The sequence below is a fragment of the Vidua chalybeata genome, chromosome 5 (genome assembly GCF_026979565.1).
Source record: "Vidua chalybeata isolate OUT-0048 chromosome 5, bVidCha1 merged haplotype, whole genome shotgun sequence".
NCBI classification, from domain to species: domain Eukaryota; kingdom Metazoa; phylum Chordata; class Aves; order Passeriformes; family Viduidae; genus Vidua; species Vidua chalybeata.
Genome location: NC_071534.1, coordinates 71100004 through 71114002, shown reverse-complemented (window position 1 = coordinate 71114002; position 13999 = coordinate 71100004). Strand labels below are relative to the sequence as shown.

General features: G+C 40.4%; 1 protein-coding gene across 1 annotated transcript in view; it reads right to left on the bottom strand.

Annotated features, from left to right (window-relative positions):
- The window catches only part of FBH1 (F-box DNA helicase 1), a 32675-nt gene extending 19165 nt beyond the window's left edge, over positions 1-13510 (bottom strand). Inside the window, 6 exon segments of the mRNA XM_053943562.1 lie at positions 921-1111; positions 2121-2250; positions 5333-5463; positions 7207-7694; positions 10084-10278; positions 12766-13510. Of these exon segments, the coding sequence (XP_053799537.1) occupies positions 921-1111; positions 2121-2250; positions 5333-5463; positions 7207-7694; positions 10084-10278; positions 12766-12895 (1265 nt within the window). The 5' untranslated portion in view covers positions 12896-13510.
- Between the last annotated feature and the right edge of the window lie 489 nt (positions 13511-13999).

Here is a 13999-nt window from a genome sequence, read left to right as displayed (position 1 = left end):
CATGAGGGAAGGAGCTCCTAGGACTTGGAATGAAGTAAAACAAATCCAATTTGGGGAGGTAATAAAAACATTAAATTATAGGAGCTGAGCAGGAAGATTCTTTAAATCCTGCTTTCATTTTGGGAAAAATTGGGAGTTTTTTGAATATTGTATCCTGAAAGGAGTGACATAAGGGATAAGGGGGAATGCCAGAGGTATGGGATAGATGGGAAAGTGGGAAGGAATTCCTGGCTGGGAGGGTGGGGAAGCACTGGAATGGAATTCCTAGAGGAGCTGTAGCTGCCTCATCCCTGGAAGTGTCCAAGGCCACGTTGGAGATCCAGATCCCCTGGGAATTGGAGGGATTTGAAACTCAAAGTTGGAGACAGCTCAGAGCCTCTTCCAGGGCCTAAAGGGGCTCCAGGAGAAAAACTTTGGGATAAAGGATAGAGGGACAGGACACAGGGAATGGCTTCAGATTGGAAAAAAGGGAAGATTTGGGATGGGATATTGAGAAGGAATTCCCAGAGCAGCTGCAGCTGCCTCATCCCTGGAAACATCCAGAGCCAGATTGGAGCAACTGGGGATGGTGGGAAGCGTGCAGGGATGGAATGGGAAGCTCCTGACCTGCTGGAGATGGGAATGCTCCTGTCCTGCTGGGATTTGGAGGGATTTGAAAACTCAAAGTTGGAGAGAGCTCAGAGCCTCTTCCAGGCCCTAAAGGGGCTCCAGGAGAGCTGCAGAGGGACTGGGGACAAGGCCTGCAGGGACAGGACACAGGGAATGGCTCCCACTGCCAGAGGGCAGGGATGGATGGGATCTTGGGAACTGGGAATTCCCAGAGCAGCTGGGGCTGCCTCATCCCTGGAACATCCAAGGCCGGATTGGAACAACCTGAGGATGGTGGGAAGCGTGCAGGGCTGGAATGGGAAGCTCCTGACCTGTTGGAGATGGGAATGCTCTTGTTCCTCATGGCCAGGAGCAGCGTGGCCATGCAGTGGAGCACCTCGGTGACCTCCAGCACGGCCAGCTGCGAGCGGGGGCTCCGGAAACATTCCAGGAGCCTCTGGATGTCACCGACGCCGTCGGAGAACAGCACCATGACAGCAAAGATCGCCCACATCTTCTCTGGCTGGGAAAGGACAAGGAAAACACAAAAAAAAAAAAGCTTGGAGTTTCCAGGAAAATCCTGCTTGGAGCTGGAAAAATTCCGTGAGGAGCTGTTAAATCATAAATCGATGCCTTGAGAAGGCTGAGCTAGAACAGAGATTAGATGGAGCTAAAGAACAAAGCAGGGATTTATTCCAAGGATCTCCTGCATGGATCCACCTTGGGCAGCACCAGAGCCCAGCCAGGGCTGCACCCAAGAGGAACCAAAATGGTCCCAAAATGCACGAGCGCTCCCGGGGGCTCTCACTGGGATCAGCTCTGCTCCATTTGCACCTTGCAGTTCATTGTCCCATTCCAGCTTTAGCCCAGGCACTCCCATCCTGCTTGTTTTTCTCTCTCCAGCCCACGCTGTTTGTGCTCCTGGGCCTGAGCTTTGGATCATTTGTCCTTGGTGCCCAGCTGGAGCAGGAATTGTTTTGTCTCCCTGCTCTGTGCACAGAGCTCGCCATCCCATAATGTGAAGCCCAGACCCACACACAGAAACTGAAAAATATAAAAGCTAAACCTGAGGCATCCTTATCAGCCCAAATGATGCCAAATAATGCCACAGAGGGAGGAGACTGGCACACAGGAGGGCAGAGCGACCTCAAACAAGCAGAGTTTTAGGATGCCTTAGGGAGGGAGGAGCACATCCCATGTTTGCATCCTGTCCAGCCTTATCCATCGAAATTTATGGGAATGGCATGAAGGAAAGCCTGGATCTCCCCAGGAATGTGGTCTGCGCTCAGTTCCCAGGGGAATGATGAGTGACTGGAGAGGTGCTGGCTGTTCCCAAGCCACTTTTTGTGGGATTTGGGGATCATTCCTTCCTGTTGTTTGCCTTGATGCCAGAGGAACCAAAATCCATCAAAACAGAGCTCCAGGGTTTTCCTCCAAATCCATTTGGTGATAAGAGGCACCACAAACACACACAGAGGCTTGGGGACACTACAGGAATTTATTAAAAAAACAGAAATAAGAGTGAAACTCACCCCAGGCTTGCTCTGTAAATCTGGGAATCTGCTGAGGACACAGACTTGAGCCTTTGGGAAGAGGGGATGACTTCCCAAAACCTGGAGAAGCGCGCTGGGATCCACCTTGGGTCCTGTGGATGACACCAACCTGTGCAGGAGGGATAAGGAGGGATTTACTCTCCAAGGAATTTGTGGCTCCTCCCCAGCACATCCTGCTCATGCCCACAGCTCATTATTAATGCAGCACGGAGCCTTTGGGATTTGCTGGACTAATCAAAAATAATGCTAATAACTGTCAGTAGGGATTGCCTCTGGACAAAGAGCATTGCACACAAATTAATGTTCACCTAACTTTGTATATGGGTAAATTACCAAATACCCATCTTTTAGATAATTTTCAAATATTCATGTGTCTGTAGATACTTTTTCAAGCACAGTTTTGGCTTCTGCACTCACAGGGGAAACAATCAATCATGCTTGCTGTCACAGTTTTACATGACAGACATTTTAAAAAGCGATACAAAGCTTCCAACCATTAAAAAAATGGACATGCTTCTGTGAAAAACACATGTTAAAAGAGAAACCTGGAAACTATTAATAAAATTTTCCTTATACCCTTTATAAAATTTTAAACCTACTTTACCTTTCTCCTAATCCTATCTCACAACAAAAAATAAATACATTAATAATTAACCAACACCAAAACCCACCACACTCTTTAATGCTTTAACCAAAAAAATCTTTAAAAAAAATCTTAAATTAACAAACCAAAACCACTACACTTGCCAACACTTTTTACAAGCTTTTGCTTCACTGTGTGTACCCCAGGAAGTAAAAAACAAACAGTGCAGTGGAAACAGCTGAGCCTTAACTGCTGATTAATATTTTGAGGTGCTTGGTGATACCCCACTATTCCAGATCACATCACAATATGGGAATCTGAGGTTTTTGCCTCAGGCAGTGCTGAGCAACCTGTTCTAGAGGGAGATGTCCCTGCTCATGGCAGGAGAGCTGGAACTGAGGGATCTTTAAGGTCTCTTCCAATACAAACCTTTCTGTGATTCTGCATTTTGTGAAAAAAGGCAGGAAAGAAAAGAGTGTTTAGGTCTAGCAACCAAACCATGCATGCATTGCCAAATCTTCTCTTCACCTGAACACACTGATGTCTCAATAATAATTATACTCTAGTTTTAAATCTTCTCTTCATCTGAACACAGAGATGTCTCAATAGCAATTATTCTTAAATCTTCTCTTTACCTTAACACACTCATCTCTCAATAATAATTATTTTTAAATCTTCTCTTCACATGAACACGCTGATATCCCAATAATAATAACTTTAAAATCTTCTCTCCACATGAACATGCTGATGTCCCAATAATAATTTTAAAATCTTCTCTTCACCTAAACACAATGATGTCCCAATAATAATTATTTTTAAATCTTCTCTCCACCTGAACACACTCATGTCTCAATAATAATTATTTTTAAATCTCTTCACCTGAACACACTGATGTCCCAATAATAATAATTTTAAAATCTTCTCTACACATGAACACGCTGATGTCCCAATAATAATTATTTTTAAATCTCTCCACCTGAACACACCCATATTAATAGGAACCATACTCAATTCCTCCTTTTACTAGGAGGAATTTACTATGCTACCTCCAAAGCATCCCCAGTGTTGCTGCAGAAGCTTTCATTAATCCCTGCAGTGTTTTCCCATGGAATTTGAGCAGCTGGAACTTGGATTTCCAGCCCATTCCTGTGCCAGGAGCCACTTGGACAAAAAAAAAAAAAAAAGTGTCCAAGTGGACACTTTTGTGTCCCAGTGACCCAGAAGAGCTGGGATAAATTCCTGCATCCAGCCCTCAGCCTGGAAGTTCCTTCTGGCTGTCTCCAAGTCTCCTTTAGTGGAATTCCATGCCCAGGAGGTGGAACTGGATGATTTTAAGGTTCCTTCCAATCCAAACCACTCCATGATTCTAGAAGCTGGATCCACCTTGCTCCAAACCCAATTCCAGCACACAGAATTCCCCTCTGAACTACAGGGATGAGAGCAAAGCACTCGTGGCTATCAAGGATTTGTCTTGGGATTGGGTTTGCTGGGAGCTGTGGGGGATAAATCAGTGCAGATCCAGGAAAATTGCTTGCCAGGAATGGGGAAAAGAGGAAAATCCACTGGAAATAGAATCATGGAATCATGGTCTCTACGGATTCTCATCAGGCAAGCAGGACAGGAATTCCAGCCCCTTGGATTTTAGGGAAAACTCCTTCATGGAAACGTTTGTCCAGCCCTGGCACAGCTGCCCAGAGCAAGGGTGGAGTCCCCATTTCTAGGGGTATTTCAGAGCCCTGCGTGCGATAATTCATTTGTGGGGAATTTTGGAAGGAATTTGAGATGGGATTTTTGAGTTCCTTTTGATGATGTCGTTCATTCCTCTTATTTTTTTGTGCAGGTGGGAAGGGTGAGTTCAGCTCTCATTGTTATGGTGTGGCTTAGAAGGTCACAAGACCCCTAGTTTTAAGATTTTTTTAAGGAGCTATTGATTAATAAAACACTGCTAATAAGGATATTTATGTTTTTGACCCAATCCTTAAATATTTTGTCTAAAGGACTTATGTTTCAGTGTAAGTTTTCTAGCCAATCATGTTATGACACAAAAACTTACAATACTGCATTCTATTTTTTTTTTGTTTACTTTTGTAGCTACTTTATTTTTTCTATATCTTAAAGCTCTAAACTTTCCTTCACTTAGCTTAACGTGTCTGTGCTTTGAATTATAAATCCACATTCTTGCTTGTAACACTTAAGTTTGGAAGATTCCTCTAAGGTCTCAGATTAAATCTTGTGTTTAATTCTAAGCTTTGGCTTACAGGCCCAAAGTTCTGAGAGTTCTTTGTATTTCAGGTTCCAGCACCTGTGGATGTGGCACTTGGGGACACGGGTGGCCTTGGCAGTGCTGGGAATGGTTGAACTCCATGCCTTAGAGGTCTTTTCCAACCTAAATAATTCCATGATTCCATGATCTTGTGTCCAAACAGAGCAAGGAAAAGTTTTGTACCTCTTTTTAGTGTTTTTTCCCCCATTAAAATCACTTCTCCTCCCCATTTTCCTGCACATCTCTCACCTGTTTAGAAAACAAAGCTGGCAATTCCCAGGATCCAACAGAAGAAATGCCAAAGCCAGGAAAATCTGAGGATGTGCAGGTGCAAACTGGACTCACCTGACCAGCCCCAGCACACATCCCTGCTGCTCCTTGGTTATGGAAAATTCCTGCAGGATCTGCTCAACTCTCTGCAGGGCTGAGTCCTCCCTCTTCAGGTACTGGTGGTAGAGCTTTTTCCAAGGGATAAACTGGGATGGGAAGCACAAAGCAGCAGGTTTCACCTCGTGGCATTCCAAAAGGGCATTCCAGGGGGAAAGAGACAAGTCAGGGGGCTCCAAAAGTCCTGGGGTTCAAAAAGGAGCTGGATGGGAAAGGGAGATGGGGGAAGGAAAGGGGAGAAATGGGGAAAAAGGGAGGGGAGAAAAAGAGAGGGAGAAAAAAAAGAGAGAGAGGGAGAAAAAAAGAGAGAGAGGGAGAAAAAAAAGAGAGGGGGGAAAAAAAGAGGAAGAAAAAAAAAAGAGGGAGGGGAAAAAAAGAGAGGGATGGGAAAAAAGAGGGAGGAGAAAAAAGAGAGGGGGAAAAAACTCAAAGCCTGCAAATAGGGCTGGATTTTTGGGAATGGTGAGTGGCTGGAGAGGTGCTGGCTGTTCCCAAGCCACTTTTTGTGGGATTTGGGGATCATTCCTTCCTGTTGTTTGCCTTGATTCCAGAGGAACCAAAATCCATCAAAACAGAGCTCCAGGGTTTTCCTCCAAATCCATTTGGTGACAAGAGGCACCACAAACACACCCAGAGGCTTGGGGACACTGCAGGAATTCCTTGGATAATTCCTGTCAGGAAAAAAGGCTCCAGGGAAAACTGTGCAAAGGGGATTTTATGGAATCTTCCAGATTTTTTTTTTTCCATGGAAGGAAAGGAATGTTGCTCCAACATGGATTTTGGATATAGGGCAGCAACTTTTGGTCCAGAGAACAAAACAAAAAAAAAAAGGCAGGAAACCTAAAAATTCATGGATTGTGGGAAGAATCACGGGATTTAAAGGAACAAATAGAGGCAGGCAGAGCATGGATGATCCCATGGGATCATCCCAGAGCATTCCTTACCCGTGGATCTTGGATCATTTGGTCCAGAAGACCAAAAACAAAAGGGCAGGAGACCTAAAACTTCATGAATTGTGGGAAGAATGATGGGATTTAAAGGAACAAAGGGAGGCATTGATGATCCCATGGGATCATCCCAGAGCATTCGTTACCCATAGATCCTGGATTTTGGATATAGGGCAGCAGCTTTTGGTCCAGAAGACCAAAAACAAAAGGGCAGGAGATCTAAAACTTCATGGATTGTGGGAAGAATGATGGGATTTAAAGGAATAAGGAGGCAGGCAGAGCATGGATGATCCCATGGGATCATCCCAGAGCATTCCTTACCCGTGGATCTTGGATCTTTTTGGTCCAGAAGACCAAAAACAAAAGGGCAGGAGACCTAAAACTTCATGAATTGTGGGAAGAATGATGGGATTTAAAGGAACAAAGGGAGGCATGGATGATCCCATGGGAAGAATGATGGGATTTACAGGAACAAAGGGAGGCATGGATGATCCCATGGGATTATCCAGAGTGTTCCTTACCCACAGATCTCAGATTTTGGATATAGGGCAGCAGCTTTTGGTCCAAAATTATGGCAGGAGACCTAAAAATTCATGGATTGTGGGAAGAATGGTGGGATTTACAGGAACAAAGAGGCAGGCAGAGCATGGATGATCCCATGGGATCATCCCAGAGCATTCCTTACCCGTGGATCTTGGATCATTTGGTCCAGAAGACCAAAAACAAAAGGGCAGGAGACCTAAAACTTCATGAATTGTGGGAAGAATGATGGGATTTAAAGGAACAAAGGGAGGCATTGATGGTCCCATGGGAAGAATGATGGGATTTAAAGGAACAAAGGGAGGCATGGATGATCCCATGGGATGATCCCAGAGCGTTCCTTACCCGTGGATCCCGGATTATCTCCCTCCAGCAGCGACACACCAGGCTGAGGTTCTGGTACAGATCCAGCACTGGCAGGAAAGCAAAAATATTCCTGAGGATTTCAGGAGGAAGATCATCCATGGATCCCTGAGGAACCTGCCAGCTCTGAGTGCCCAGGAGCCCGTAGTGGGAATCGGGAAGGGGTTCCACTTCCAGCTCTTCCCACTCCTCCTTGATCCCGCTGAGCTCTGGAATCTTCTCCTCAGGCTCCTCCCAGAGATCCTGCTCTGGCTTGGGAATTGCTCTTTTCCTGGAATGTCCCCTGGGAGGTGGCAGCAAGTGCTGGGGAGGCAGGGAAAGGGAGGGGCTGCTGAAGGAAGCGGGAGGCGCGGGGGGAAAGGGATCCAGCGGCTCTTCCTTGATCCCACAGCTCTGCATGGCGGCAGCTCCCGCTCGCGGCGCCTTCAGGATCCCAAAGAAATCCAGGATTTTCCTCTGCTGGCCTGCTGCTGCACAAAGGGGAAAAGCGGGAATGAATTCCGCGGAGATCGCGGAGTGAGGAAGAATTCGGGATTTTCCCAGGCTGGGCAGGGAATGGTTTTTGGGAAGGGAGGCAAGTACAGGAAAGTGGGTGTGAATCCCACATTTTCAGGAGTAGTTCCACGTGGGTTTTCTTGGGTTTCTGCTCAGCCACAGGTGTGGAGGCAGCAGGATTTGGGGAATAAAATGAAATGAAATAGGATGGAAATCAAGGATTAAAAAAGAAAATGAAAAAATTAAATTGAAATCTGATATAAATAAAATAAAATAAAATAAAATAAAATAAAATAAAATAAAATAAAATAAAATAAAACAAAATAAAATAAAATAAAACAAAATAAAATAAAACAAAACAAAACAAAATAAAATAAAATGGAAAAAAATGAAAAAATCTAAATTAAAATCTGATATAAAGAAAATGAAATAAAAATCAAAGGAAAAAAGGAAAATAAATTAAATTAGAATCCAATATAAAGAAAATAAAGATCAAAGAATTAAAAAGAAAAATATAAAAATACATTAGAATCTGATTAAAATAACATAAAATAAAAATCAGAGAATAAAAAAGAAAAAATTTAAATTAAAAATCAAAGAATTAAAAAGAAAAATATAAAAATAAATTAGAATCTGATTAAAATTACATAAAATAAAAATCAGAGAATAAAAAAGAAAAAATTTAAATTAAATTCTGATATAAAATAAATTATATAAAAATAAAAGAATAAAAAACAAATTAAAAATACCAATGAAATGAAAATCTGATGCAAAAAATAAAATAATATAAAAATAAAATAAAACCAAAAATAAATAATGTAAAATAACATAAAAATAAGACACAATAAGTGAAACCTAGAGGAAGGAAAAACAATAAAGCAGCAAAACACAAAATAACAAAATAAAATAGCAAAACCAAAAATTAAAATAATAAAACCACAAAAATGAATAATGTCAAGTAACATGAAAAAGAAATCAAATAAAACAAAACAAAAAAAAAGTTTAAAAAAATAAAATAAAAATGTAAGAAAAAACCAAACAGAAATAAAATAAATTAAATAAAAATAAAATAAGAGGATAAAATCACAAACTCTCACAGAGAGGAAATTGGTTAAGGAAAGTTTTTTTCATGGAATCCTGGAATGGGCTGGGTGGGAAGGGAATTTCAGGATCACCCAGTGCCAACCTGCCATGGCAGGGACACCTCCCACTGTCCCAGTGTCCAGCCTGGCCTGGGACATTCCAGGGATGCAGGGGCAGCCCCAGCTGCTCTGGCAATTCCAGCCCAGACAGGAATTCCCAATTCCCAAAATCCCACCCCAATCTCCCTTTCCCAGGGAATTCCCTCCATTCCCAGCTTGGGATTGGATCCAGCCCCACCCCGACTCTGCTCCAGGAAGGAATTTTGGGATCCGGGGGCTTCACTGGGAAGCTCGGGACTCCAGGAAGGGTCTCCCTTCCCTTTTCCATCCCCAACTTCCATAAAAATCCCCCGGGATGGATTCTGAGCCCCCTTGATCCCAGAATCCCGGAATGGTTTGGGTGGGAAATCCCATCCCATTCCAATCCCACCATCCCAGGCTGCTCCAATCCTTCCTGGGACATTCCAGGGATGCAGGGGCAGCCCCAGCTGCTCTGGCAATTCCAGCCCAGACAGGAATTCCCAATTCCCAAGATCCCATCCATCCCTGCCCTCTGGCAGTGGGAGCCATTCCCTGTGTCCTGTCCCTGCAGGCCTTGTCCCCAGCCCCTCTGCAGCTCTCCTGGAGCCCCTGGAATGTGCTGGAAGCTCTCCCTGGATCCTTCCCTTCTCCAGGGGAACATTCCCAGCTCCCCCAGCCTGACATTGGATCCATCTCCTCTCCAATTCATTCATGGACCCAGGGGCTTCACTTGGAATCTCAGGAAACCATGAAGGGTCTCCCTTCCCTTTTCCTCTCTTTTCTATCCCCATTTTCCATAAAAATCCCTCGGGACGGATTCTGAGTGTCCCAAATCCCAGAATCCTGGACCAGTTTGGGTGGGAAGGGACCTCAAAGCTCATTCCAGGGACACCTCCCACTGTCCCAGGCTGCTCCAATCCTTCCTGGGACATTCCAGGGATGCAGGGGCAGCCCCAGCTGCTCTGGCAATTCCAGCCCAGACAGGAATTCCCAATTCCCAATCTCCCATCCATCCCTGCCCTCTGGCAGTGGGAGCCATTCCCTGTGTCCTGTCCCTGCAGGCCTTGTTCCCAGTCCCTCTGCAGCTCTCCTGGAGCCCCTTTAGGGCCTGGAATGTGCTGGAAGCTCTCCCTGGATCCCTCTCCTCTCCAGGGGATCATTCCCATCTCCCCCAGGCTGGCTCCAGGATTCCCAGCAGTACCTCTGGGATGTCTCCGTGTCCCGTGGACGGGATGAAGGCCGCGGTTTCCCCCTCCTCCTCCTCCTCCTCCTCCTGTGCCCAGGCCCAGGGGCTGCCGCAGCGGGGCCGAGCCCTCGGGGCTGCGGGCGAGCGCGGCGCACTCGGGGGCTGTGAGCCGCCTGCGCCGGGAGCTCCTCATCCCGGGCACGGCCGAGGCTGCAGGGAAAACCCAGAGCGGCAACTGGGGGAGGCCTCAGCCCCGGGGGCTCTCCTGAGAGCAGAGCTAGCGGGGGTGTGGGGAAGGAATTCCTGGCTGCGAGGGAATTCCCAGGGAAGCTGGGGGCGGCCCTTGTTATGAATGATAACATAGTTATAGTTTTAAAATAGGATAAATAGAATAGAATAAATACACTATAATACAACACAATATGATATCATGTCATGTAATGTAATGTAATAAATGTAATGTAATGTAATGTAATACAATGTAGTGTAATGTAATACAATGTAATGTAATGTAATGTAATGTAATGTAATGTAATGTAATGTAATGTAATGTAATATAATGTAATATAATGTAATATAATGTAATGTAATATAATGTAATGTAATGTAATGTAATGTAATGTAATATAATATAATATAATGTAATATAATGTAATGTAATATAATGTAATGTAATACAATGTAATGTAATGTAATCTAATATAATGTAATGTAATATAATGTAACATAATGTAACATGATGTAATATAATATAATATAATATAATATAATATAATATAATATAATATAATATAATATAATATAATATATAATATAATATAATATAATATAATATAATATAATATAATATAATGTAATATAATGTAATGTAATGTAATATAATATAATATAATATAATATAATATAATATAATATAATATAAGTTTAATAAGTTTTGTATGTTTATAATATATTATTATGTATATTATAAATACAATTGTATATAACATAAATAATGTATATCATGTATACCATATATTATAATATATAGGCTATAGTATATATAATATTTAAAATATAATATTAAGTAATATAATACTATATTATATTATATTATATATTATATTATATTATATTATATTGTATTATATTATATTACATTATATTATATTATATTATATTATATTATATTATATTATATTATATTATATTACCTTATATTACATTACATTATATTACATTATTTTACATTATATTATATTAAGAATATATATTATAAATATAATATAGCATAGTTGATTATATTAGAAATGTAATACTATTACAATTACCATAAAATTTAAATTCTAATGCTACACTAGAATAATAGTATAATATTATTAATAACATCAAACATTATTATATGTTATTTTATAATAATTATAAAATAATAATATTACATTATTTTATTTTATAATAATATTACATTAATATTAATATTAATAATATTAATATTAATATTAAATTAATTACAATAATAATATTACATTATTTTATTTTAAAGTTATAATTAGATACAATTACATTATAGAATATTATTATATTATCAATATTATAATAAAATCATTATAATATGTTATATTAATAATGTAATGATATAATGTAATATAATGTAATATAATGTAATATAATGTAATATAATGTAATGTAGTATAATATAATATAATATAATATAATATAATCCCAATAATAATATATATTATATTATATTATATTATATATATTATATATATTATATTATATTATATTATATTATTTAATAATTTAGAATATAGAATTATAATGATATAAGGTTATGGAATAGATAATATTTTATATAATAAATACGATAATATATAATATATATAGAATAACATTATAATATAATTATTGACTTCCACATTTATGTATTGATTTTTACAACTTATTATTATCCACAACAATTTTAATATGATACGATTTATAATCTCTTTTATCCACTTTTTAGATATATAAATAGTAATCAAATGAACATATTATAGTTTTAGGTCTTCACAGAATATTAAAATAGGAACTATGTAATTAAATTTAATTAAAATTCAAATGTTAATTAAATTAAAATAATTAAATCGGATGCTTTTATTTACATAACTATATATAATATATATAATATTGAACTATATATAATCCTCAACAATATGCATTTAATAAAATAAAAAAATATAGAAGAAAATTATTTTTAGCTAATGGTGTGCTTTTGGAAATTTGCACTAGATATATATATATAGATATAGATATATAGATATATATAAATAAATATATATATATATAAATATAGATATATAAAAAATATATAAAAAATATATATAAAAATATACATATATATATAGAAATAAAATAAAATAAACCAAATAAAATAAAAATAAACCAAAATAAAATAAAAATAAAAATGAAATTACAAACTCACTTTCCCAGCGAGGAAATTGGTTAAGAAAACACTTTTCATGGAATTTATGGAATCCTTTTATCCCTTAATAAACTTTTAAACATTTTAAAGAACAAGCCTTGCTCCTCACACCCTGGATCCAACATTCAACCACCCAAACTGAGCCTTTCCAAGCTGGGATCATCCTTTAGGGGAGGAAATTTAACCCATTTGCAGTTTAAAAAAAAAAAAAAAATCATCCTGGGAATTATTCCCATAAAATAACCAAACCTTACTTGGAATAGGCACAAACTCCTCTCTTCTGGCCACAAAAAAAAAAACCCAAAAAAACCCAGAAAATGCAATTTTTTTCCCAGAAAAGAACCCAAATCCAGCAGGAACGGCTGAGCTCCCTCCTGCCAGCATCAGCAGTTTCACTTTTGCTTCCTTTTATTTATTTATTTCTATTTAACACCCCCCCCCAAAAATGCTCCATTTCCCTTTCAGGGCAGGACCCAAGGATCAGCGTGGTTATTCTTTGGGATTGGATGATTTGAGGGGTTTTTCCCTAAGCTGGATGATTTTATGGACGTGCTGCTTCCTCCTTTTCAGCTCAGCAGAGTTAAAAACCACTCAGCTTCCTGAGTGGAGGCTGTTTTCCAACATCCCAATTTCCTCAAAATATGGGAAATGAGGCAAATAAAAGGGGAAAAAAAACCCAAGCCGAGACACTCCAATGGCTTTTAGGAATGTGCTGAGGGAATTTGGGGCTGGATTTGATGATTTAAATATATTTTCCAACCAAAATCATCCCAGGATTCTACTTAATAAATGGAATTTCTTGCTCAGCCTTCACCTGCATCCCTATTTTTCCCCCGTTTTCCCAAGATTTCCCGTGTGGCTTCCGACATTCCAGCTGGGAAGTCAAAGGATCAGAGGATGGAGGGGGGAAGCTCCAGAGGGACAGAGAAATATTTTGGGGAAAGCTGGAGCTGCTCCCCGTTTTCCCCCCAGAACCTCCTTTCCAAACCCTTTTCCCACATGGATGCACCCACCTCATCCAGAGGGTCGCCTCATTTCCAAGCCCCCTCAGTGCCAATCCCCCAATTCCAAGGATTCCCTCATTCCCAAGGAATTCCCTTTTAACCCCTTCTCAGCCAAGTTTCTCCCTGCTCACTCCCCCATCCCGTTACCACGTTACCCCTTTGGCAAACCCTAAAATCCCAAGGATTCCCTCATTCCCAAGGACCCCCTCACTGCCAAGGGTCCCCTCAGTGCCAATCCCCCAATTCCAAGGATTCCCTCATTCCCAAGGAATTCCCTTTTAACCTCTTCTCAGCCAAGTTTCTCCCTGCTCACTCCGTTACCACGCGTTATCCCTTTGGCAAACCCTAAAATCCCAAGGATTCCCCCATTCCCAAGGGTCCTCTCAAATCCCAAGGATTCCCCCATTCCCAAGGACGCCCTCACTGCCAAGGGTCCCCTCAGTGCCAATCCCACAATTCCAAGGATTCCCTCATTCCCAAGGGG